General features: G+C 48.4%; 2 protein-coding genes across 5 annotated transcripts in view; one reads left to right on the forward strand and one right to left on the reverse strand.

Moving 5' to 3' along the window:
• ITPR3 (inositol 1,4,5-trisphosphate receptor type 3) overlaps positions 1-16,962 on the forward strand; it is a 94,768-nt gene extending 77,806 nt beyond the window's left edge. The window contains exons 47-58 of the mRNA XM_075910583.2: positions 264-374; positions 1,626-1,818; positions 3,289-3,414; positions 5,086-5,258; positions 5,527-5,691; positions 8,911-9,103; positions 10,004-10,099; positions 11,567-11,691; positions 12,927-13,092; positions 14,643-14,803; positions 15,385-15,546; positions 16,073-16,962. Of these exons, the coding sequence (XP_075766698.1) occupies positions 264-374; positions 1,626-1,818; positions 3,289-3,414; positions 5,086-5,258; positions 5,527-5,691; positions 8,911-9,103; positions 10,004-10,099; positions 11,567-11,691; positions 12,927-13,092; positions 14,643-14,803; positions 15,385-15,546; positions 16,073-16,141 (1,740 nt within the window). The 3' untranslated portion in view covers positions 16,142-16,962. The remainder of the gene's footprint in view (positions 1-263; positions 375-1,625; positions 1,819-3,288; positions 3,415-5,085; positions 5,259-5,526; positions 5,692-8,910; positions 9,104-10,003; positions 10,100-11,566; positions 11,692-12,926; positions 13,093-14,642; positions 14,804-15,384; positions 15,547-16,072) is intronic.
• Positions 203-26,292, reverse strand: UQCC2 (ubiquinol-cytochrome c reductase complex assembly factor 2). Of its 4 annotated transcripts, XR_012897931.2 has the most exons (5): positions 26,103-26,291; positions 20,045-20,119; positions 19,554-19,623; positions 8,776-9,255; positions 203-2,046 (listed from the first exon to the last, which is right to left on the reverse strand). XR_012897931.2 is itself a non-coding variant. In XM_075910586.2 (4 exons), the coding sequence occupies exons 1-4, from the start codon at positions 26,238-26,240 to the stop codon at positions 2,003-2,005; spliced, it is 327 nt and encodes a 108-aa protein (XP_075766701.1). In that variant the 5' UTR covers positions 26,241-26,292; the 3' UTR covers positions 203-2,002. The 4 variants fall into 4 exon arrangements, 3 of the variants coding, with proteins under 3 accessions (XP_075766701.1, XP_075766702.1, XP_075766700.1); XM_075910586.2 differs by lacking the exon at positions 8,776-9,255 and having other exon boundaries at positions 26,103-26,292; XM_075910587.2 differs by lacking the exons at positions 203-2,046; positions 8,776-9,255 and adding an exon at positions 12,759-13,034 and having other exon boundaries at positions 26,103-26,292.
• Between the last annotated feature and the right edge of the window lie 49 nt (positions 26,293-26,341).

The following is a 26,341-nucleotide window of genomic DNA, read 5'->3' on the forward strand; positions in this document are numbered from 1 at the left end:
AATGCTACTCAGCTGTAATGCAGGTTCCCTTGGGCATTATGGGCATTGATCATTGGGGGATTTTAGGGATTAATGCCCTTTAGGGATGTAATTACTATAGGGAGCTGAACTATCATTCCCTAGGGGTGGGGGAGGAACAGTGGCCCTTTCTAAAGCTTTCATTTGGGTGCTTTTGGTAAATAGCGAGGAAGCGCTGATCATGCACAGTTAGAACAGCATCTCCCCAGCTGAAGACACCTGCTTTATTCTCCCATCTACTCCAGCTCAGCTTACACAACAAGCAGCTGACTCAGATGCTGAAATCGACGGCTCCCGTCCAGGAGGAAGAGGAGGACCCGCTGGCCTATTATGAGAGGCACACCTCCCAAATTGAGGTAGGACTTGTTGGTCGGGGGATTGCCATTCCCTGGAGGCTACCGTAGGTCCATGAATATCACCTCCCAGGGACTACAGTTCATAGGCAGACCTCATCCTTGTTGTGCCCTGAAGATACAAGCTCATGCTTAAGAAGCTAGGAGCTTCCTCGGAACAAATTGCCCCGAGAAAACTGCATCAGCGGCATGAGCATTCTCTCCAGGGGTGCCCAGCTGCTTTTTCATGACGCCTTTCTTGTCTGTTGGGTCTCCAGCAGCACATCTCACTAGTGCTGGCAGATTCCCAGCGCACAAGCCGTGTGTGGTCAGGCCTGGGCAAAATAGAGCCCGCAGGCCAAATCCGGCCTGTCAAGCCACCAGATCTGGCCCACGGATGCTGCGGAGAGCCCCAGGCATGCTCCCTGCTTGCCTTGCCCCACCCGCATGCTGCTCAGAAACGCAGCTGTGGGGTGGTTTTTCTTTAAAAACTGTGAGTCTGAAGGGGAGGGGGAAGCTTTAGGAGCTGCTCCCATCCTAAGGCACAATCCCATTGGCCAGTTTTTAGCCAGAAACTGGCCAATGGGAGCTGCCTGTTTCAAATAACAGGCAGCCATGAAGCACAAAGGGCTCCAGAGCACATGGCTGCAGCCTGGGTAGGGGCGGGGCAGGCAGGGAGGCTGATTCAGGAACTGCTGCTGGCTGGTAAGTTTCCTAGCAGAGCCTGCATCTGGCATCCCAGTCCCTTCCCTCCCCAACCCTCTGCCCTCCAACTGTACTCATTTCCATGCCCAGATCTGGCACCCCAAGCCCCTGCCCCAGATCAGTCCCCTCCTGCCCTAGCTCACAACCCACATCTCTGCACCCCCTCCTGTACCCCAATTCCCTGCCCTAGGTCACATTCCAACCCCCTCCACCCCAGTCCAGTGCCCAAACCACAACTGCATCCATCACCCAAACTCCCTCCCTTGCCCCAAGCTCCCTTCTGCACCCAACCTCCATCATAGACCCTGCACCTTCTCCATTAAAATCTGGAAGAGTGCGGCCCTCGACCACTTTCCAAATTCTTGGAGTGGCTTCCCCCCTCACCCCCCGCATAAAAAATGATTGCCCACCCTTGTGTTAGGTGGATTGATCTGTGGGTGTGGCTTAGAATGAGTGACAGCTTATAGAACCTTCACCCAGGCAGAGTGGGGCTAGTTCCTGGCTACATGACATATGTGTGGTGCAGATGGGCCCTGATAGCACCCCGGTCTTTTTGCCTGCTCTATGCAGATTGTGCGTCTGGACCGGAGCATGGAGCAGATCATCTTCCCAGTGCCCAACATCTGCGAATTCCTTACCCGGGAGACCAAATACCGGCTGTTCACCACTACGGAACAAGATGACCAGGGCAGCAAAGTCAGTGACTTCTTCGACCAGTCGTCCTTCCTCCACAACGAGATGGAGTGGCAGAAGAAACTGCGCAGTAAGGGCAAACGGGTGTTCTCCTTAAAGCGGCTGCTGGCACAGAGTTCATCTGCCAGTAATGCTCTGAAATGGCTATGAGCACCAGATTGTGGCTTGGAAAAAAACTCTCCCAGCATCCCATGCCTCTGGCTGCAGGCAGTGTGCAGAACTCTTCCATTTCCAATGTGACAACGAGGCTTTCTTCACTGGTAGCTTCCCAATCCCTTCTTGACTTTGGATGAGGCAACTGGAAGAAAATACAAAACGGGCCTCTCTAGGTTACTTGCTTCTTGATGCAAAACCAGGATTTGTCAGTGGAGTTCCTAAGCAGCCCAAACAAATATGGTGTATTGCAATATATTTAGCAAACAACACAAAGCCCAGGAAGTTATACCAGGAGGAGAAACTTCCCTGCCAGAGGATGGAATGGCAGTTGTTTTCGGAAGTAGCTGCTAAGCATGGGGACCTCTGTTTTAGTGTGCCGAGCCTCAGCTCCCCAGCCGTGATGTGCAGAGATGTTAAAAACCCAGAAAAGCAACTGGAGCAATGGGCTGTCAACATCTCTAAAAATCAGGCTCTGGGAGTCTCAGGTTAGATAGCCAAAGGCAGGCACAAAGTTTGAAAATATGGGCTTAAAGGAAACAGAGTGTAAAAGGACAATTCCCTGGGCAGATACACAAGGAAGAAGGGTGCGTGAAATGGTAAACGGGTTGTCCTCTTTTTAAGCAGCTGAGTGGGCAGCTGGGATTAGATGAACTCAAAAGTGCCAGCCAAAGCTGCTGTTACTGTTTATGGGTTGTCGGGACACTCTGTTTGGCTCCCTATCAGATCCCAGACCCAGAGTGACATCCTGGTCCTTGCCCTGTGTGTGTCTGTGTGTCTGTCTGTCTGTCTATCATGAGCTTTCGTGGGCAAAACTGATCTGAGGAAGTGGGTTTTGCCACGAAAGCTCATGATACTATATGTATAATTTTGTTAAGTCTGTACGATGCTACAGGACAACTCAGGTTTTTTTTGTAGTAGCAGTGGAAACACTTGCAAATCCAAGCAGAAGGCTGTCGGTGATTAGACAGGAAGCGAGTTTTGGGATAGGAAGTGGCTGGCAGTGCAGGCTGTCTGGGACTCCCTTGGGACAGAGAACTGATGCCAGCAGAGCACAGGCATCGTTTCTGCAACTCGCAGATGGCCAGGATGTAGGAAGTAGCGAGAGAGAGGCCCAAGGGGTGTGACACCGGAGATGATTCTCAAGTAACAGAGCGGGTCAAAGGGCTGAGGGGCCATGAACTATGAGCGGGAACATTTTGAACTCATCACCCCATTGCAGCCAAACACTGGGGCTTTGGCTCTTGGTTTGAGGAAATGGGAGATCAGTCCAAGTCCGTGTTGAATTGAGCTTAAGTCTCTGGGGAAAGTTATGATCCATGTCCAAGTTGCACAGGAACAGCTGGAGAGTACTGCGCTGTCTCACCTCCGACCTTCCTCTTCCTAGGCATGCCGCTGATGTACTGGTTCTCCCGCAGAATGACTCTCTGGGGAAGCATTTCCTTCAACCTGGCTGTATTCATCAACATAATCATTGCTTTCTTTTACCCATACGTCGAAGCCACCTCTATGGGTAAGTGCTCCATCCACTTCTTAGCGACAAAGGGGAAGGGTGTCCCCATCCAAGGAGAGAACTGACACTTGGTGGTCCCTTGGGAGATACAATCTAGCCAGCCCCATTCTCCGCCAAAGCTGCTGAGCCTCTTCCTCTATTTCCTAAAACCAATTTCCTCTTCACCCTCTAAAGCCTGTTGCATATTAAAACCTGCAGCGATAAGTCTCAGAGCCTCGGAGAACCTATACTCATGCAATGGCTCTAAAAACAAGAGTGTAGCCAGGCAAGGGGAGGGTCTTAGAGCCCGAGTCCCGTCTGAGCCGCAATGCCGCACTGCTGTTTTTAGCACTGTACCATGGGTCTGTAGACCCAAGCCCTGAGACTCGCTGTTGCAGTTTTAAATCACAGTGTAGACACACCCTGGCTGTGTCTACATTGGCACCCCTTTCCGGAAAAGGGATGCTAATGTAGACTTCGGAATTGCAAATTCCGCGGGGGATTTAAATATCCCCCGCAGCATTTGCATTTACATGCCGCTTTTTTCCGGCTTGGGGATAATCCGGAGAAAAGCGCCAGTCTAGACGTGATTCTCCGGAAAATAAGCCCTTCCTAGGAATAAGAGATCCTCCGGAAAAGGGCTTATTTTCCGGAGAATCACGTCTAGACTGGCGCTTTTCTCCGGCTTATCCCCAAGCCGGAAAAAAGCGGCAGCCATGTAAATGCAAATGCCGCGGGGGATATTTAAATCCCCTGCGGAATTTGCAATTGCGACCCGTCTCATTAGCATCCCTTTTTCGGAAAGGGATGCCAATGTAGACGTAGCCCTTGAGAGGGAGGGAGAGCAGGGGATGGAGAGCCAGGACTCCTGCATTCTGTTTTGACTCTGGCACAAACTTGTTTAGTGTCCTTGCAAAACTTGCTTCTCTTGGTGCTTCACTCTCCTGGTTTATAAAAAGGAGATACAAATGACACACCTCTTGTGTTGTGAAGCTTAAATGACTGGCCTTTTTAAAGAGCTCTGAGATCTCAGATGAAAGGTGCTAGAAAAGGTGTCTGAATAATACAATAATACATTTAGGCTATGTCTACACTGCGGAGTTTTTGTGCAAAAATGGCCATTTTTTGCTCAAAAACTTGCAGAGCGTCCACACTACAAGCGCGTTCTTGCGCAAGAAAAAGTACAATACATCGTAAGAACACAGGGCTTTTTGCGCAAGTGTTATTCCTCTTTCTACAAGGAATAAGCCTTTTTGCGCAAGAGCTCTTGTGCAAAAAGGCATGTGTGGACAGGCAACACGAGTTCCTTGCACAAGAAACCACTATGGTTAAAATGGCCATCAGAGCTTTCTTGCGCAAGAGAGCATCCGCACTGCCATGGATGCTCTTGCACAAAAGCATGTGGCAGTGTGGATGTGCTTTTGCGCAAGAACTTTTGTGCAAGAACTCTTGTGCAAAAAGTTCTTGCACAAGAAGCCTGCAGTGTAGACACAGTCCAAATGAATGTTAAGGGCCATCTTCTGTGTTATGCTTTGTATCTAGGGATGTTTCTTTTCTGTTTCTTTTAATAGGCTCTCTAGGTTTGAATGGAAACCCTCAAACTCTCAGATGTATGCTACGGACTGACACAAAGTGTGATCAGTTGGTTGGTTGGTTGATTTTCATGCACTATGGTGTCCATTTTGTTCCCAGGAGTGCTGGATTCTCCCTTGATATCCCTGCTTTTCTGGTTTCTGATCTGCTTCTCCGTCATGGCCATGTTTACCCGGCGCTATGGCATCAGGCCGCTCCTTGTGGCATTGATCCTGCGATCAATCTATTACCTAGGGATTGGGCTCACGCTGAACATCCTGGGAGCTCTCAATGTAAGTTACCTGCGGACGGTGAGTGAAGCGCCCCTAAAACCCAGACTCAGTGTATGCTGAGTTGGGCTCCCAGGAATCAACATCAGTGGCCACTGGGTGTCTGGACTGAGCCCTGCACTCATTGGCACGCACAGGAAGTCAGTGGATTTGCAGCGCTGTAACTGGGAGAGCGTTCACCCTCTGGCGTCGTGGTACATTGAGTTCACAAAGCCAAACTGGATTAAAACCCGGCACTCACACACACTGCTTCCTTGTGACTCTTCCCTAGCTGACCAACAAGATTGTGTTCGTGGTGAGCTTCGTGGGCAACCGGGGGACATTTATCCGGGGCTACAAGGCCATGATCATGGATATGGAGTTTCTCTATCACGTGGCCTACATTGTGACCAGCATCCTGGGACTCTTTGTACATGAACTCTTCTACAGCATCTTGGTACGGTAAACTCAGCTGTTAGGGGAACGTCCATAGCATGGCTACGAACTGGAAGATTCCAGTGGGAACTTTCAGTGACTAATAATGGCAGTGAAAGTAATTTGCCACACTGGGCAATGTTATTTGTGTGGGGCAATCTTTCTGGGTTTGGTGTGTATGTATCGTATCGTGTCTCTTTCTACCTTTTATCTGGGTCAGCGGGGAGGCAGTGTGATCTAGTGGTTAGAGCTAGGGATTGCTTCAGGACTTCTGGTTTCTATTTCTGGCTTGACTATTGAGTAAAAAATCACTTCTGCCGAGATCCTCAAAAGCTGCAGCGGCACAGGAGCCAAGCAAACAGAGCTGTAAACAGGGGAGTTTGAGTGGGAGTTTGTAAAGGGAGTTTGGATTGTGGGACTTGGTTTGTTTTTGCTGTGGAGAGGGTGTTTTGGTCTGTTTTTGTGTTCACCGGACTAATAGGATTTTGGTGAGAAAGTAGATAAAACGCAGAGGCAGTAGTGGCCATGGCTCAAGTAGCAGAGAACACAAGGAGGATGATTGAATGTGATAGCTGAGGTATATACATGATTCTGGAGGGGGTACCTGAAAGGAGTCTTGTTTGCATGAAGTGCCGCCTGATAGAGCTGATGGAAGAAAAGATCCGAGGACTGGAGATGCAGGTGAAAACTCTGGTCGAGTTTAGAAGGGGGTTTGAGCAGATGATGGGGCAAAGCATGACGTGGCTGAAGGGGAAAGCTTAAATATGCAGATGGAAGCAAGATCAAGGGCCTCAGAGCGGGGATGCTGAGCGAAGAAAATGGACAGTGGAAGCATGTGACTCAGAGAACCAGGCAGAGGAAAAGATGGGTCAGTGAAGGAAAAATAGAGCTCAAGAACAGGTATGTGGAGCTGGAGAATGAAGAAGGGGTACAGCAGGTAGATAATGAAGATGGAAGGGAAAGGAAGAAGAGAAGAGTGGCTAGTCCCATAGGTAAAGGGGAAGACTTAATGGAGACAACACCAATAATGAGCATTAGGAGGATACAGGATGAGTTAAAGAGGATTACAAGGGAAAATAGGAATGGCAAGGACTTGCAGCCAGAGGAAGCTAGAGATAGACCAGAGAATCGCACTGTCACTAGAAAAAGGCAGGTCTATATGATTGGGGACTCCTTATTGAGAAGAATAGATTGGCCTGTAACCAGAGCTGATCCAGAGAATAGAAGGGTGTGCTGTCTGCCTGGTGCTAAGATACGGGATGTGGAACTGAGGTTGAAGAGGATTATTAAGGGAGCAGGAAGGAATCCATTGATCATCCTTCATGTAAGAACAAATGATACGGCTAGATTCTCGCTGGAACGAATTAAGGGAGACTATGCTAGGCTGGGGAGGATGCTCAAGGAAATTGAGGCTCAGGTGATCTTTAGTGGGATTCTCCCTGTTCCTAGAGAAGGGCAACTAAGATGTGACAGGATTATGATGATCAATAGATGGCTTAGGCAGTGGTGCTGTAAGGGGGGCTTTGGGATGTATGGTCACTGGGAGGCATTTATGGACAGAGGACTGTTCTCTAGGGATGGACTTCACCTAAGTAGGGAGGGAAATAGACTTCTAGGATGGAGGCTGGCTCAACTGATTAAGAGAGCTTTAAACTAGGAATTTGGGGGAGACGGTTGGGAGATGTCTAGGTAATCTCTACGCCGGATTTTAACACTGAGAGGGAGGAAAACGAAGTAAGAAAGGATATAGCTGGGGGTAGGAGAATGAACATGAGGAAGGGTAGGGTGGAGACTAGTCTAATAGGTCATATTGGAGGTACAACGTCCGTGCCAAATTGGGGAAAGAATGTGAATGAGGCCAAACAGCAAAAGGATCGGGATATCATACAGAAAGATCTGGATGATCTTGTAAATTGGAGTGATAGCAATAGGATGAAATTTAATAGTGAGAAGCGTAAGGTTATGCATTTAGGGATTAATAACAAGAATTTTAGTTATAAGCTGGGGACACATCAGTTGGAAGTAACGGAGGAGGAGAAGGACCTCAGAGTCCTGGTTGATTATAGGATGACTATGAGCCGCCATTGTGACATGGCCGTGAAAAAGGCTAATACGGTCTTGGGATGTATTAGGCGAGGTATTTCCAGTAGGGATAAGGAGGTGTTAGTGCCATCATAGAAGGCATTGGTGAGACCCCATTTGGAATACTGTGTGCAGTTCTGGTCTCCCATGTTTAAGAAGGATGAATTCAAACTGGAACAGGTACAAAGAAGGGCCACTAGGATGATCCGAGGAATGGAAAACCTGTCTTATGAAAGGAGACTCGAGGAGCTTGGCTTGTTTACCTTAACCAAAAGAAGGCTGAGGGGGGACACGATTGCACTCTTTAAATATATTAGAGGGATAAATACTAGGGAGGGAGAGGAATTATTTAAGCTTAATACCAATGTGGACACAAGAACAAATGGATATAAGCTGGCTAGTAGGAAGTTTAGACTTGAGATTAGACGAAGGTTTCTAACCATTAGACGAGTGAGGTTCTGGAACGGCCTTCCAAGGGAAGTAGTGGGGGCAAAAGATCTATCTGGCTTCAAGATTAAACTAGATGGGTTTATGAAGGGGATGGTTTGATGAGATAACATGATCTTGGTAACTAATTGACCATTCATTCAGTGATAAATAGGTCAATGGAGGGATGATAGGAGTTACTATAGAGAACTTTCTGGGTGTCTTGCCCACATGCTCTGGGTTTAGCTGATTGCCATATTTGGGGTCGGGAAGGAATTTTCCTCCAGGGTAGATTGGCAGAGGCCCTGGAGGTTTTTCGCCTTCCTCTGTAGCATGGGATACAGATCACAGCTGGAGGATTCTCTGCATCTTGGGGTCTTCAAAGTATTTGAAGGCTTCAATATCTGAGATATAGGTAAGAGAATTATTCTAGGAGGGGTGGGTGAGATTCTGTGGCCTGCACTGTGCAGGGGGTCAGACTAGATGATCATAATGGTCTCTTCTGACCTTAAAGTCTGAGTCTAAGTATTTAGGAACCTAATTCCTATTGATTTCAGCATGAGTTTGGCATTTACCTCTTTGTTCTCTGGCTACTCACCCTGGTGAAATGTAGATTTGTTGAGGACTAGGCTATAAGCTGCTATAGAAAGGCTAGATGGTAACACCAACAGCTTGCTGCTGCATTTCTCCCCTTGCTAAGTAATGTCCACATGAGCCCGTTTTGTCCTTTCAGCTCTTTGACTTGATCTACCGTGAAGAGACCTTGTTTAATGTCATAAAAAGTGTGACGCGGAACGGGCGCTCCATCCTGCTTACCGCCCTCCTGGCGCTCATCCTTGTCTACCTCTTCTCCATTGTGGGTTTCCTCTTCCTGAAAGATGACTTTATCATGGAGGTGGACCGGCTGCCTGACAACAAGTCCAAAGGTCTCTACACTTGCTCTGCCATGCAGTTGTGGGTTGTGGTGCAGTGGGTAGTGCAGGGGTTAGGTAGTAGTGGGTTCTCTTCCAGATTCTGCCATCGACTCCGTGTGATCTTGCAAAGGTCACGTCCCCAGGCTAGCTCTCCATTTCCCCATCTGTAAAATGGGGGGGAATAACACCTTTTTCAAAAAAGAGACATGAGATGCAGTATTTTAAGGCTCAAAATCCTGGTCCCACTGAGCTCCTGGGTGCTACAAATACAGCAGCAATCAGCACTGCAGTCTCTAGGCAAGGGGACCCTGGAGTTTGGGGGGTAAAAGGGAATGGGGTAGTGGTTCTAGACAGATGTAATGGAAGCTTCAGGACTACAGCTGTTCTCTTAAGGCCCCCACATTTGAAAACAGAGCAGAGGGCTCAAAAATACCTCATGACCTCTAATCTTTTCCATCCATGCAGTTTTTATCTATATGGAATACTTTTTGTTGTGCTCCAATGCATGTGTGAATGGACACCACCAGTAGAAACACAAAACCTAGCTGTGGGCACTCTACTAATCAGCTGGGCGGCATTTGAATCTCTCCTGAGTGGCTGCACAAGTGCACAGCTTAAAGGGAACGCTGCTCCAGTGGAACTCTGGTGCAGCTAGTGTGCTAGACAGGCCTGTTCTCATTGCCAGCAGGGATCAGCACTGACACCGTGTCAGTGACCGGAGCTTTACCATTTGGCGCTGGTGGGATGAACGGGAATGAGGTACAATGAGGAAAAGGAACCCAAGAGAACCAATCCCTTTTGAGCTGCAGCTGGGGGCGGTGAAGGAGAGCCCCCAATCCGAGGACAGGGCTTTGCTAAGCCGAGTGGTTCTGTACCCAGCACTCTGACCATGACAGTCTCTTCTGTTTCCAGATGGCCCCTTGGGGATGCAAAAGAACATGGAGGCTTTTATGGAGTCATGCAGTGGTGACAAAATTAGCTGCTCTGCTGTGCCTGATGTACTGAGAGGTAACTACACCATTAAAAAATCTTGGCCTGAAAAGCTTCTAACACGGTAAGACGCACATCTGCTCAGATTTGCAAGCGTTCTGAGACTGTATCTTAGCTGCTTACTGGTCTTTATGTGTTATCTCCCCATGAGTCATTAGAAGGAACCGCATGAGTGCCAGGTGAGCATTTCAAAAGTATGGATAAGCACCCAAGTGTTCAGCTGCTGACTTTAGCCAAGCGATCCAAACGTCTGCAAAAGTGAGCCAAGAGGGAGACCTTCTGTATAAATACTCTCTGGACTGGGGATTTAGATTTCCAGCAGACTTCCTGAAGGAAACCTCTTTAATGGTTCCACATCCTTCCCAGCCAGGACATTCCCTGTGCTCCTAGGCAGGAATCCCACTGAATGAATATAGAGGCCACGGAAATCAGGACCAGTGTTCCCTCTCACTTTTTTTTCTATCTGGGTGGAATAAATTTTATGTGCACCAGGCAAGTGCACGTGCATCACCAATAGAAGCACATGCTGTTGGCTGTGGGTGTTGTGGGCACTCTGCTCATCAGCGGGGCAGCATTTCAATCTCTCCTAGGTGGCCACCCAAGCACTCAGCTTACAGGGAAAACTGCCCAGAATATAGAGCAAGGTGGTTCCCTCTCATTTCAGTCAGCTGGGCAAAATCTATTCCCTTAAATAGAGTTACTTAGAAGCAGCTAACACGTAACTAAGCCATGTCCCTTCAGACTGAGAGTGGTCCAGCAAGGGTTAAAATGGTGAGCTTAAAAAGTAGGGATTTCAGAGGGAGCTCGAGTCGTCAGAGAAGTTCTGCTTGACCCTTCCAGGTCATCAAGGTGCTGTCCAGGCTCCCGCTCTCTTCTGCTGGGCAAAGAGGGAACAGCTCTCTCCTGTGCTGTGAACAGGCTGAGCAGCAAAACATTCTCCAAGGAGGGACCCCTCCAGCTAGCTTGTTAAAGATTGTTAACCAGTCTGAGTTTCCTGGGCTCATTCTGCTGCTAGTTCTGGTACATAATGCAACCACCTGCTTCCAGGAGATAAAAGGAGGAAAGAAAAACCCTTTGAGGATATGTCTAGACTACAACCAGTTCTTTCGAAAAATCAAGCCGCTTTTTCAAAAGAGTCCACAGGCAGCCTGGATGCTCTCTTTCGAAAAAGCCCTGTTTGCATTCAAGAACACCTTTTTTCGAAAGAGCACTGTTGAAAAAAGGCATTCTTCCTCGTAAAATGAGGTTTACCGCAGTCAAAAAAAACCACTGCGTTCTTTCGATTTAATTTCAAAAGAACGCGGCGGCAGTCTCGATGCAGGGGAAGTTTTTTCGAAAAACCACTTTTTTTCAAAAAACCCCCTGTAGTCTAGAGACACCCTGAGAGACTCCAAAACCAGTGACTTTTTCTGCACCGCTTGGCTCAGTCTGGTGGGCTGATCTCTTTATCTGTCCTCTCCTGACTGGTTTATGCCTGTGTTCCAGATGATGATGAGGATAAGTCAGAGCGTGCCTGTGACACACTGCTCATGTGCATCGTCACGGTGCTGAACCATGGCCTGAGGAACGGAGGGGGCGTGGGCGACATTCTCAGGAAGCCATCCAAGGATGTGAGTTAACTCGGCACTGGGCAAACTCCACTCAAGGACCGATTCTCTGCTTCACTTGTCTCTCCATGTTTATACTGACTTACCCCGCTAATGTCTTACGTTTTCTTCATTACACCCCTTAATCTTGTCCATCGCCTATGCTTATGCCTCTTTCCACGCCATTAGTACTCTACATTTCCTTCATGACATGGTATTTAGATCTTAGCCCCTCCATTAGCCTCTTCCTACCTTGGCTTTAAGCCTTTTCTCTGACCATTGTAAAGAAGCAGCATGATCTTATGCAGTCATGGGCAACCTAGGTTAGTGAATGGGCTTCATGAGTGGCCTCCTACATCTCAGTGGGCTGCAGGATTGTTGTAACGAAGACAGTCTCCCAGACCAGGGCAGTTTTGCTCACTGCGCTTGTGAACCTAACATGTGTGGGGCATGCTGATCAGTGTTCCCTCTAAGATTTTCCAACCATGAGCAGAGAGTATTGACTTGTGCACCAATACTGAGGTCATGTATGCTGGTTTGGATGTGTGCCATCATGGCACCCAGTTTATTAACACTCACCCTCTCTCTCTTGGCTGCCAGAGCAGAATCCTCCCCATTCCCGCCGTCCAGCATGTCCCTTTCCCGGCCACCAAAGCAGACCTTGCCCCCCCCCCCCATCCTGGCCATGTGGCAGGTGCCATTCCCAGCCCCAGCCACCAGAACAAGCCCTGGCTCCCACCATGTGGCAGCCCTGGCCACTGGAGCAGGCCCCCCTGCCACGTGGCTGTGGCAGGTCCTGGCCCCTCACCCCAGTGGCTCCCTCACCATGCTGCCTCGGCCACGCCTGCAGCTGCCTGGGCTCTCCAGAAGAAGTGGGCGGGGGAAGAACTTTTGTGCACGGCCATGCAGGCGCACCTTAGAGGGAACTCTGGTGCTGACTGAACTGTAGCAGCACTTTGGAGTGCACAGCTTTCACAGTCAATGTTGTGTGCAATCAGCATGCACCTTATGTTACATGTCCTTGCTTTGTGTGCGTATCACTTGAGTAGTACTGGCAGGGGGGAAAAAACTACACAGATGGAAACCAGAAGCATCTGATAACACTTCACATGGGCAACAGTCAACAAAATGTTTCGTGAGCCACACATAGAACCCCAATGGGCTGCATTTGGCTCACAGGTTGCCCACCACTGATCTAACGACTGGGAGAGAGCCATATTGTCCTTTGTTCATGGCTATTTTCATTCTGTCCTTTGCAGGAGTCCTTGTTCCCTGCTCGGGTTATCTACGACCTCCTCTTCTTCTTCATTGTCATCATCATTGTCCTCAACCTCATCTTTGGTGTCATCATAGACACCTTTGCTGATCTGAGGAGTGAGAAGCAAAAGAAGGAAGAAGTTCTTAAGACGACATGTTTCATATGTGGTGAGTTCCAGGGCAGAAAACATCGGACAAACACACGCATTCCGTCACCAAGGTCTTCACAGGATTGAGCCCTTAACGTGTGTATTCTAGTAGCAGCTGTTTCAGGAGGTCAGAAGGGCGGGGGACTGCAGCCATGTGTACCGGGGCGCTGCTTATTCTTCCTCCCTTTCCTCTGACTATCAAGGAGCAGGGGGAATGTACACAGCTTGCATGAATTACTCCTCTGTGCCTTCCCCTCCCCAGCCAGGAGAGGAACGCACACAAGCCGTGTACTTTCCCCTCGCTTCCTGACAGTCAGGGGAACCGGAAGAAGACCAAGCAGCATCCCAGTATGTACCGCTGCAGTCCCCTCTCTCTCCTGAAATAGCACCATTGGTGAGAGAGGAAATTTTTTTGTGTTTATTCCGACTGTTGTTTTTTTGATAAATAAGCTTTAACTAAAACACTCTGGGCTTGGCTACACCACCGAGACGATCGACCCTCCAGCGGTTGATCTTCAAGCATTTGAATTAGCAGGTCTAATGAAGACCCACTAATTAGAACTCAGAGGGCGCCCCCATTGGCACCGGTAGTCCATCACGAGGAGCAAGGGAAGTAGATGGGAGCATTTGGTAAATAACAGATACACCAAGTTTCAGAGGGGTAGCTGAGTTAGTCTGTAACAGAAAAAACTTAAAAAACAACAAATAGTCTGGTAGCACTTTAAAGACTAACAAAACGTTGAATTGCTAGTTCTTCAGTGAGACAGGGAGTCTTCTAGGATAGACAAGATCTGAAGTTTTAACAAACAGGAACAATAAGTCATCTTTACACAAAATAAAGCAGCATAAAAAGGTCGACTCCCATTTCTTCCCTCTGCACTCTTGAAATAAACAGCTATGGGTGTATCTGTTATAAGCCTGCTAGTTTTTCAGTGATCCACTAGCAACTTCAGCTAGTAATTTACTTAGGGATGTAAATATCATTCAAAACAGCTAATTGGTTAAATGATCAAAATATCATTTAGCTGGTTTATGGTTGGTGCAGGTCAGCCAGGGCTGGAGTTTTATGGGACCATGGGCAGTAATGGCACGGCTGCTGCGCTGTGGCCACGGTCCTGCCTGCCCCCACTTGGGGCAGGCTGGGGCCAGAGCTGCTGCTGCAGTGTAGCTGGGCCAGGGTCCCCTCTTCCCCTGCCTAGGGCACAGCAGGTCCAGGGCTAGGGCTGCTGGCGTGGTCGGGACTGGAGCTGCTGCTGTAGCATGGCTGGGTCGGGGTCCTGCCTGCTCCTGCCCAGGCCATGGTGGGGGTGGGGGTGGGGCCAGGGCTGCTTGCGCAGCCGGAGAGGCCCAGAATATAGCTGGGGACGGCGCTGTCAATCTGCCCCCACCCGCAGCAGGTTTAGGGCCAGGGCTGCTGCTGCAGCCACACCTGCTGTCCTGACCTGTTCACGTTCCCACCACCCAGCCCGGTTAACCTTTTGCATCCCTACCTGGCATAGGATGCAATTATCTGAACTTCCTTTTACACTTGTTTGTTTCACTCCCTCTTTTCTCCACTGCCTCTTCCAGGTCTCGAAAGGGACAAATTTGATAATAAGACTGTGTCCTTCGAAGAGCACATTAAATATGAGCACAACATGTGGAATTACTTGTACTTCATTGTGCTGGTGCGAGTGAAGAATAAGACAGATTACACCGGGCCTGAAAGTTACGTGGCACAAATGATAAAGGTACGTGTTGCCTACGACAGGGTGTCATGCACAGTGACAGCTTTCCCCCCTAGAAAACATTGTTTTTAAACAAACAATGGCTTGGTGAGAAAACGTACTTTTTTAAGATACACTTGGCTTTTTTTTTTTACTTTGGTAAAACCCTATCACATCTTCCTGGTTTGATTACTTCCAGTTTAGGCCCAGCTAACCAGGCATCCTCTGTTGGATATTACATAGTCACATACTGGATATTCAAATAAGCCATGACTTTCTGAAAAGCAGTATGGGGGGCAGCCTAGTTATTGTGAATTCAAGGCAGTGACAAAGGTTGGGGGCAGGAAGGTATAGGACAAGTATTTGAATGCCCTACAGTCAAATTTATGGGATTGCTTTGTATCTGGAAGTCTACAAAAAACAGCTGGGAAAATTAATGGGCAATTAATGAGACTCCACAAAGGTACCGGGGACCCCAGGATCTTGAATGTTTCTACCATCCCCCTAGCAACAGAGTTTATTGGGCCAGCTACCTAGTTCTTGTGAATTAGCACGTATGCTCAAATCAGGCTCCTCCCCACAACTTGAAGTTTTCATCATTCCAGAACAAGAACTTGGACTGGTTCCCCCGGATGCGAGCCATGTCATTGGTCAGCAACGAAGGAGAAGGGGAACAGAACGAGATCCGGAACCTCCAAGAGAAACTCAACTCCACTATGAAGCTGGTGTCTTACCTCACTTCACAGCTGAACGAGCTGAAAGAGCAGGTATTGTAAATAGTTTAAACAGGGATGCTTCAGAATGGGGGTAGCTTAATGGCAGAGCACAAACCCCAAGCAGTAAAGCAAGACTGGCAGTAACTGAAACATGTGTAGGGTCATATTGTGGCTAGGGTAGCATGCAGAGATGGATGCTGCCTTTGGCAGATTTTTACAATCTGCATGGCTGGGGAGGGGAAAAACGGTTTTAGTTGCTCATTCTGCCAGGGTATTTTGCCCAAGTTTCCCTGTTACAGCAGTAGCCAGTATGAGATGCTTTGGATGGACTGAAGAGAACAGGGCAATTTCAAGTGAACCATCCTATCACCCAGAGTTTTAGGGGCACTTGCAGCACAGGGTTTCTACTAGCCAATGATGGACCAAGGCTCCATAATCTTAGCTAATTATTTTTTAACCCAGTTATACTTTTGGCCTTCACAGCATCCCCTGGCAGTGAGTTTCACAGATTGATTGTGGATTGTGTGAAGATGTACTTTGTGTTCCTGACTACATTGTGTCCTTATTTTAACTCTAGATGACAGAACAAAGGAAGCGCAGACAGCGGTTGGGTTTTGTGGATGTCCAGAACACCTTGAATCACTGAAGCACAAGAATACATCAGCTTTGCTAACTAAGTACATGTTATCAGCTAACGAGGATGTTTTCACTGGAGTCTGCATCTAGATCTCATCTTCAGAAGCCGGACCAAAGCCTAGACTGTTACTGCTGTAGGGCTCCAGTGCCAGCCTTTTCCTTCTTGATTACATCTCTGCAAACTTTTTGCCCAGCAAGAGTCACGAACAACTTAGTTACCAAATTTCTTCACAGTACCTGAACCCACAATTTATCCTAATGCCCTCAAAGGAAGGTAAATTATTTGGGACTTGAGTTCTTCATTGCAATAACTTTTTATTCTGTAACATTAATTCTTTATCTCCACACACTACACTTTGGTGGCTATGCCCATCCAGAAAGGATAGCATTAATATTGTTACTAGCAATGATAGGGTTGCACTATAACTTATACCAAGTAGGCAGCAGAAAGTCCATTACAGACATGGTACTTTGCAAGCCAGACATCTTGTTCACAGTACCTCACAACACTGATTTTCAGAATCATTTTAAGAATTCCATCTGTCACTGATGAGCAGTAAATTTAACAAGATGTATTGACAGTACAATACATCTGATGAAGATGAGCAACAGCTAAGCTGTTGCTAACTTGACACTGGTCTTTTATCTTCTGTGGATGGACTTTATATGGGAAATTGCAGGCCTACAGCAGTGCACTGTGAAGAGGTATTGTTTTTATTTTCATCTCTGGTGTGATGTTTTACAAACTTTTTATTTTGTTGTTACTTAACTAATATGTAAATTGCCTTAACTAAGTTAACACAAAATCAAGTCAGTAAAAGCTGAGATGAGGTTCAAGAGCCTCCTCTCAACAATGGGAGAGCTGTGATGCATTAATAACATTTGAGACAGTAGTTCCTAGAGGCCTCAATCCTGTAGGGCCATATTAAGCAAGGTACAGGTCCCTATCCCAAAGAAAAATCAATTGTGAAGATTGTGAGGCATGCAATAGACATACAAAGATCTCTTATTGCAGAGGTACCATAAACTTAAGCAGTCAAGTTGTGGGGTTTCAGTTAAGATCCCACTGCAAACCTCAGATGGTTTCAGTTCTTGATGGGGAAAACTGTTGAAATGCATAACAGCAAGAGGCCATTAATGCTTCCTAGAGCCACGCATAATGCAGGTCCATGTTTTAGAGAGAGATTGTTCCCTCTCCAAGCAGCTGTATAGCTGCACCTCCCATGGGGTACTGCACCAACTGAGCAGTGCTCTGGCTCCCAGGACCAGACACTGGTGCCTCTACCAAAGTATGCAGTAACTCTTAAATCGGCTGCAGAAGCTGGACTGATACAGAGTTTGACCTTGGATCTGCAGCATGGAGAGTAAAGTCATTAGCACCTGTTCTTTAAACCACAGTATGTGCAACAAAGTGACACATGCACACAAGAATTAGTCAATATCCAGTCAGAAGAGGACAACCATAAGATCTTGGCAGCTGTATTTTTGTGATATTATAACAAATTGTCCTAACCGTGATCTTTTTACCACTGTATCCAAGCAGGCAAATTTGCCCCACCCCAACTGTCTCATTTTCCACCAATACAAACCACTGTCCCCTGCAATTAGTATATTCAATCCAAATCATTTTTGGAAATGCCAAAAACCAGTCCCAGATTTTAGAATAAAATGGAGGGTCTCAAGCACAGATCTGAATGGAAATGATGTTGCTAAGAGGAATGAGTGGCTTTATTTATCATGGCAATATACAGTGGTTTAGGAATCTATACAAAACAGGGCTGGGAAGAGAGGTTATCACTTGGAGTCCTCTTCAGCATTCTTTACAGAGAACTTCTCTCGGAGTTTTTTCCATTTACCTTTTTTCATTTCATCCATCTCTTTCCCTGTGTCTGCAATGGGGGGAAGAAGAGGGAAGGCAGAAAAGTGGATGAGATTTCTGCTCAACAGACTCTCCAAGCCTCAATCTAAAGTATTTCAGTGCAGAAGGAGGTCTTTGCCATCAGAGTTAGGAGCAGACACAGAGCTAAGTCACACTGGATTCTTAAGGACATATGGAAAGCACTCCACTTAGGAAGGAAAAAAGTATTTGCACATATACAAAATGAGAAATGAATGCCTGCCTAGGAAGGGATTCTGCAGAAAGGGATCTGGGAGTCATAGTAGAGCACAAGCTAAATGTGAGGCAATAGCATAACACCATTGCAACAGTCCTACTAATACATCCCAAAATGATGTGCTTTTTTTTTTTTTTTTTTTTGGCAAGTAAGACAAGTAGTAATTCTTCTGCTCTTTTCCATGCTGACTAGCCTCAACTGGAGTATTGTGTCCAGATCTGGGCACCATATTTCAGGAAAGATATGGACAAATTGGAGAAAGTTCAGAGAAGACCAATAAAAATTATTAAAGATCTAGAAAACATGACCTATGAGGGAAGACTAAAAAAGGGGAGTTGTTTAGTCTGGAAAAGAGAAGACTGAGAAAGGTGAGAACAGCTTTCAAGTACACAAAAGGGTTGTTACAGGAGAAAAATAGTTCTTCCTAAAGTCTGAGGATAGGACAAGAAGCAATGGGTTTAAATTGAAGCAAGGAAGGTTTAGGATGGACATTAGGACAAACTTCTGAACTGTCAGGGTGGTTAAGCACTAGAATAAATTGCCTTGGGAGGTTGTGGAATCTCCATCATTGGAGATTTTAAAGAGCAGGTCAGACAGTCATCTGTCAGGGATGATCTAAATGGTGCTTGGTCCTGCCATGAATGTAGGAGACTGGACTAGAGGAATTCTTGAGGTCCCTTCCATCTGATAAAGGCATTGGATGAGTATTCATGCATGGCTGACTCTTCTCTCTCCCCCCACCCCCAAAAAAGGCTCCTTACCTCTAGGGAAGATGTAAAGAGCAAAGTTAAACTTATGAGAAGATAGCTGAGAACTTTTGAAACAAACTAGTTGGATTTTTTAATTTTAAGGTAACAACACATACAGTGTGGAAGGCGTACAGTAAGTTTCTTCCATGCAGCCCTGCCACCAAACTTTAAGTAAGACCTGAACAGAAACTATTACTGAATCAAACCCATGCATTGATAAACATCTGACCAACAAGCTCATTTTACCCATTACTTCTCCATGCTTGCCTTGTATGGAGGTCTCCTGAGATAGTCTAGCCATGGACATAGTAGTAGTACTTTCATTTAACATAACTAAACCACAGGGACCCCTGAAAACTAGGTTATATACAGAACTGAAATCTTAAATATTGTATGTTTGTCTTTAATGGGAAAATAGTGCTTGCAAAGAGTGCCACAACAAGAACCCTGAGGAGTGAAATTCTATTGATCCCTTAGACCAGGTAGCAGCAGTGCGAGCTACCCCTGTAAGTGTGAATGGGAAGAGTAATCATAGACTAATCAAACAGAGCTTCATTACCTGATGCCAGGACCAGCTTGCATTCTTCCACTGTCACACCAGTGAAGCTTGTATCTTTTAGGCGTGGATACTTCCCAAAAACAAAACAAAAAAAGAATTCACTCTACAGAACTCGCTCTGTTCCCTCCCCAAAACCAGTGCATTGCTTTTCCTTATCCCTACACAGTCCTAAGCAAGACATTACTGTTGAAATATTAGCAGTGGAAAAAGTCACAGTGCCACCATGTGGCCTTTAGACTCATCTCCAGCAGCACATCAGATGTGGTGAGAGATGCTTCTGAAACAACTGAACTTTTCAAAGGCTTGTATTACTCAAAATGAGTTCAGCTTTATTTTTCTCAAAGAAAGTGCCAGAAATCACCTCAGAGAGCTTATTATTAATACTTCTATCACATCAGCACCCAGAAACCTCTCTCCAATTTGTGGCCCCCGTTTGCTGGCTGCTCTACAGACACATACAAGTGACATGGTCCCTGCACCAAAGAGCTCACCTTGTTTTTATAGAAATTGGTGTGAATTCTGACTAAACTCTCATACATTTGGTCACAGGTTGCAGGATCAGCAATCTGAAAAAGAACATACACATTCAAAACTCTGTCTAATCTGTACCACAAACGCTTCCCCTTGTAAGTAACAGGCCACACGCAAGGTGAGAAAAGGGAGGGAGGAGCATCTTAACAATGGAAGAGAGGTAGCAGTATCCTATAAAAGTGCTATAGGTTCAGGGATAAAAACGATGTTCCTGCTCCTCCTGCTACCTGCCACATAGTATGCAATCCAGTAGTAAAAATGATAAAACTCTGCTCAAAAGGATTTGCTGGATTAAATGTGAACAAAATATTCAATGGTAAAGAAATAGAGCTGGACAGTTCTCATGTCCATCTGCCACTGCTGTAACGTGCAATAAATGTTCCTTCACTCAGTCTACCAGCCAGATTTAAAAGGTGTCTTATATTTGGGAAAATGTCATAGTTATCATATGGTAAGCACATAACTGATGTTCCTCACCAGGGTTAATGTAGGTGCTGCAAGTGGTGCCATTTTTCTGTATCACATTGTGTTTAAACATTATTGGGCATCCAGTCTGAAAGTTAAAAACAAAAACAAAAACCCGCCGCAAAAACAGCCGTAACTTTGCATACATGGTACAACTTCATTCAGCTATTGCTTGATTCTTCATTAACTCTCGTTTGGTCTAGGGAAGTAAAAGTTTAACCGGTAAGCCCAACCCTTGACACATGAGGCTTACTGGTTCACTTTAACTGGTAGGGGCTGGAGCAGCTCTCTGCCCACCCTGGGCAGAGGACTGCTCCAGTCCCATGGGCTTAGGCCCACTGCAGGCAGAGGCTGCTTCACAGCAGCAGCTTCTGTCCTGGGGGTCCGAGCTCCCTGTGGACATAGGCTGTTTTGCATCCCACACTGTTTTTTAAACTGCCTCCCATCATAGACCAGGCTCCCGCCTGGCACCCTACACTGCTGCTCTGATGCAGAGGCAGCAGCACAGTGGGTGGCAGAAGGCTCCCCTGGAGTGCACTGGCTGCTGGTCACACCCCCAGGGACTATAGAATATTCGACTAATGGCTAAGAATTCTTGCAGTTAGTCAACTAGTCTATTACCCACTAGTCTATTACGCACTATCTAACATCCCTAGTCAGGTCTGTCAGTGCCTAGTATTCAAGTGAAAATTCTAGTTTATAAAGCCACCACATGCAGAAATGTAGCTACCCAATAACTTGTCAGGTCACCTTTGATGTGTGACCAAGTATGAGTGTTTCAGTTCTTGGCCCTGAAAACTGCTCACAACTAGGTAATGGGAGCAAGCCTTTAAATACGAGCATGCAGTTAGGTTACTTGACCCATCACAGCTGATAAGTCCATTCTTGTTACTGGACAGGGCTGAATTCTCTTCTGTTTTGTACAAAGCTAGCAGGGAACATGAGCAGTGTTCACATAGGACACATCGTACTAACCTTCCCCTGAGCTGACCCACACACAGAGCTCCAAAATCCAGTGAGTTGAGCACTGTTAGACTGCCACAATGCTTCTGCAAAGGGGTGCTGCTGTGAGCAAGAAAGGGAATGCCAACCAGCATAAGACACACACAGAGGCTGTGGTAAATTTCTGTTTAAAGGTAAACTATGCTAGTAGCAGGCTTTCAATACTACTGATGGTGAAAATATATGGTCATGGTCAAGTTCTTGAAATAGAGTTCCCTTCTCCTGCCAAAGGACTTGTACTTAATTTTCAAGTGCTCTAAACTGTAATTGACCAGGTGGGAGTCCTGGACAAAAGAGTGATTTGTATTTTTTGCCCTTATTGGGCCCACTTAATTATAAGTCTAGTTAGCAAATCACACAGTCACAGGAACAGCTGGGAACTGAACCAGGGCCACCAACATCACAGCTCACTGCCATAACCTCTGAACTACGGAAGCCTTTTTACAGGTGCCTTTTCCTTTGACCCAATTAATAATTGAAGTACAACAGTTTCAACAAGAGATGGAGAACAAGCCAGCTCCCAGCAGTCCTCAGTACAGCGATTAGGGCACTCACTCAACAAACAGCAGATCCCTCTTTAGGTGCTCTCAAACAAGGTAGAGGAGAAACTGAATGAGTAACTATCATGTTCCAGCAGAGGACCTGGGTTATACTTTGTTAGTCACACGATACATTGATAAAAGCCATTCTATAGCCCAGGCCTGGGCAAAACACCCTCCACAGGCTGAATCTGGCCTGCCAAGCCACTAGATCTGGCCCGTGGATACAGCGAGGAGTCTCAGACTGACTCCCCTGCTTGACCTGCCCTGCCTCCCCTCTCTCCCCCAGAAAAGCAGCTGCTGGGCCATTTGTGTTCCACAAACTGTGAGCCCGGAAGGGAGGAGGGAGTGGTGCTTCATGGCTGCTCCCGCCCTCGGCACAATCCCATTGACCAGTTTCTGGCTAATGGAAGCTGCCTGTTTGAAAAACAGGCAGCATGTGAAGCACCATTCCCCGCTCCCCTCAGACTCTTATTCACAGAGCACAGAGCAGACTCCTCCCTGAGAAACAAGCTGGGCTATTGGCTGGAGTCTCACTGGTAAGTGTCCTGGCCAGAGCCTGACTCTGGCACTCCAGCCCCTCCCAGCCCTCTGCACCCCCCCATTCCTATCCTACATAAGCCAAACCCTCTGCCCCCTTCCAAAGCCCATACCCCCTCCCAGAACCTGCACCCCAATCCCTTGCTCTAGGTCACAATCCCCTCCTGCATGAGTCACACCCCTGCACTGTAATCCCCTGCCTTAGGTTGCAATTCAACCCCCTGTAGCCCCTCCTACACCCCAGTCCCCTGCCCTAAGTCACAACCCCCTCCTTCACCCAAACTCACTCACAGGCCCTCCTGCACCCAAATCCCTTATCCCAGGGGTAGGCAAGTCAGCTTCCGAGGGCTGAATCTGACCCACCAAGCCTGCTGATCCAGCCTGCAGCCTCCCCGCCACTCCCCCATTCCCAGGCCAACTGAGACCTGGGAACAGGGGAGCTGGCGGTTCTCTCTAGGCGCTGAGCAAAGATATCACACACGCCCCCCACAGCCAGGCCAATCAAGGTCTGCGAGCAGGGAAGCATGGAAAGCCTTCTGGCCCTGCCCCTTCTGGGGCAGCCCATAACCACTTCAGAAACTTGTGAAGTGGGCCCGCCCCCCTTCAAAAATAATTGCCCGCCCCGCTATAACCCTTCTAAGGATCGTTACTGTTATTTATTTAAGCAGTTTACATGTATTCAGAGAGAAAATCATAACAGTCGTATCATGTGTGCTTTAGCCTTATGTCTTCGGCTAAGCAGGTAACATCAAGAAAATATCTTTTATAATTAGAGGATATGGATTCTCACCTGCGTAACTTTCATCAAAATAGTGAATGGGGAAACCTATATAATATACTAAGCAAACTGGGAGACTTAAGAAGTGATTTTTTCTTTCTCCACAAACAGCTGCTCTTGGAAGCAGGAGAATAAGACAAATGAAGTGTCAACACTAAATATCACTCTACTTCCTCTCCACATTAACTGTATTTTTTTAAAATCACACTTTAAACAAGTGTTCCCTATAAGCTGAGCACTTGGGCTGCCATCAGGAGAGATTTAAATGCTGCTCAGCTGATTAGCAGAGTGCCCACAGTATGCGTTTCTACTGGTGGTGCACATCCACATATGCCTGAATGCACATACAATTTATCCTGCACATGTATAAAAAAATTTGAGGGAACATTGAAAACAACCCTGATAATTTTTTAGTGATGGCAACAGCAGCACCTAAAATCAGTAAATCTTACTACATATAAATAAAGCAGACAACAGACTGGGGGGGGGGGGGTCAAGGGTTGTAGATAGATCTAAGAGGAGAGTAAGCTAGGGTGGTTGTGGGGCCTGCATGGGATGTGCATGTAAGAGAATGGCTTGAGGTGCCAAGCGGGTGGCTGTGAGGGAGTAGGGTACGGCTACAATGGGTGTGTATGGGGGTGTAAGATAGTGACTAGGGACGCTGTGTCGGGTCAGGGGAGCCTAGAGGCAGTGGTTGTGGGTAGAGATGTAAGTGGGAGGTAAGCCCCATTGTTACAGGCTGGGGACCAAATGGCTAAGTAGCACTTCAGCATAATAGGACCTGGGGATTACAGTGGATGAGAAGCTGGATATGAGTCAACAGTGTGTCCTTGTAGCCAAGAAGGTGAATGGAATATTAGGTTGCATTAGAAGGAGCATTACCAGCATCTCTACAGAAGTGATTATTTCCTTTTTTGGCTCCGGTGAGGCCACATCTGGAGTACTGCGTCCAGTTCTGGGCCCCCCACTATAGAAAGGATGTGGATGCATTGGAGAGGATCCAGCGGAGGGTGACCAAAATGATTAGGGAGCTGGAGCACATGACCTATGAGGAGAGGTTGAGGAATTTGGGTTTGTTCAGTCTGCAGAAGAGAGGGATGAGGGGGGATTTGATAGCGGCCTTCAACTTCCTGAAAGGGGGTTTCAAAGAGGATGGAGAGAGGCTGTTCTCATTGGTGATGGATGGCAGAACAAGGAGCAATGGGCTCAAGTTACAGTGGGGGAGGTCTAGGTTGGATATTAGGAAAAACTATTTCCCTAGGAGAGTGGTGAAGCGCTGGGATGGGTTCCCTAGGGAGGGGGTGGAATCTCCATACCTAGAGGTGTTTAAGTCCGGGCTTGACAAAGCCCTGGCGGGGTTGATTCAATTGGGATTGGTCCTGCTTTGGGCAGGGGCTGGATTCGATGACCTCCTGAGGTCTCTTCTAGCCCTGGGATCCTACAAGCCAAGGGTGGTGGTGGGGTTTGCAGGGAAGTGTGCAGGAGGCGCTGTGGTGAGGGGCTGTAAGGAAGCTGTGAGGGGTTTGGGGGGCGGGGTGTTATATGAGAGCAGAAAGGCAGCAGTTGTGAGGAGTGATGTAAAAGGTTACAAATAGTATCCGTGCAACCAAGTGCTGCGATGCTCAGTTAAGTGCCCCCAGCAGCATGGGCAGCCTGCGGGGGGCTAGCCCCGTTCACAGGACCCAATGGGCTGGCACGTATGGTTAACCGTTAAACACCCGCCTCTGGTGCAAGGAGGGAGTGGGGGCTGCGCATGAAGGGGGGGGGAGCTGCGGGGCAGGGATGTAAAATCCTGATTCACTGGGTAACTCGCTAAGCACGGAGCCGCAGGCGGGAGGGGGGGGGGGGACACGTGACCCCAACGGTTAACCCCAACGAGCGGGCAGGGGGAGGGGCGCGGGACCCAACGGTTAACCCCAACGAGCGGGCAGGGGGAGGGGCGCGGGACCCCAACGGTTAACCCCAACGAGCGGGCAGGGGGAGGGGCGCGGGACCCCAACGGTTAACCCCAACGAGCGGCCGGGGGGAGGGGCGCGGGACCCCAACGGTTAACCCCAACGAGCGGGCAGGGGGAGGGGCGCGGGACCCCAACGGTTAACCCCAACGAGCGGCCGGGGGGAGGGGCACGTGACCCAACGGTTAACCCCAACGAGCGGGCGGGGGGAGGGGCGCGGGACCCAACGGTTAACCCCAACGAGCGGGCAGGGGGAGGGGCGCGGGACCCCAACGGTTAACCCCAACGAGCGGCCGGGGGGAGGGGCGCGGGACCCCAACGGTTAACCCCAACGAGCGGGCAGGGGGAGGGGCGCGGGACCCCAACGGTTAACCCCAACGAGCGGCCGGGGGGAGGGGCGCGGGACCCCAACGGTTAACCCCAACGAGCGGCCGGGGGGAGGGGCGCGGGACCCCAACGGTTAACCCCAACGAGCGGCCGGGGGGAGGGGCGCGGGACCCCAACGGTTAACCCCAACGAGCGGGCAGGGGGAGGGGCGCGGGACCCCAACGGTTAACCCCAACGAGCGGCCGGGGGGAGGGGCGCGGGACCCCAACGGTTAACCCCAACGAGCGGCCGGGGGGAGGGGCGCGGGACCCCAACGGTTAACCCCAACGAGCGTGCGGGGGCCCGCGTGGTGCCGAGGGGCGGGCTGTGGCTCTCTGCCCGGGCCCGGCCTCTGTCTCGCGCTCGGCGCTCACCTGGGTGCTCTCCCCCTCCCGGAAGGCCTGGGCCACCCGCTGCCGCACGACGGCGCCCAGGTCCCGGCCTCGCTTGGTCTCCTCCACCGGCCACTCCTCGCAGAGCTTCAGGAACCGCCGGTAGCGAGTGGCCGCCATCTTGGGCCGGGGGCCCGCACGCCAACCTGCCCCGCCCCCCCGTAACAATTAAAAGGCCACCTGACTCTGAGCCGGCCAATAAGCTCGCTCCGTATTCAAAA

Source organism: Pelodiscus sinensis, chromosome 27 (genome assembly GCF_052426305.1).
Source record: "Pelodiscus sinensis isolate ZL-2025 chromosome 27, ASM5242630v1, whole genome shotgun sequence".
Classification (NCBI taxonomy): Eukaryota; Metazoa; Chordata; order Testudines; family Trionychidae; genus Pelodiscus; species Pelodiscus sinensis.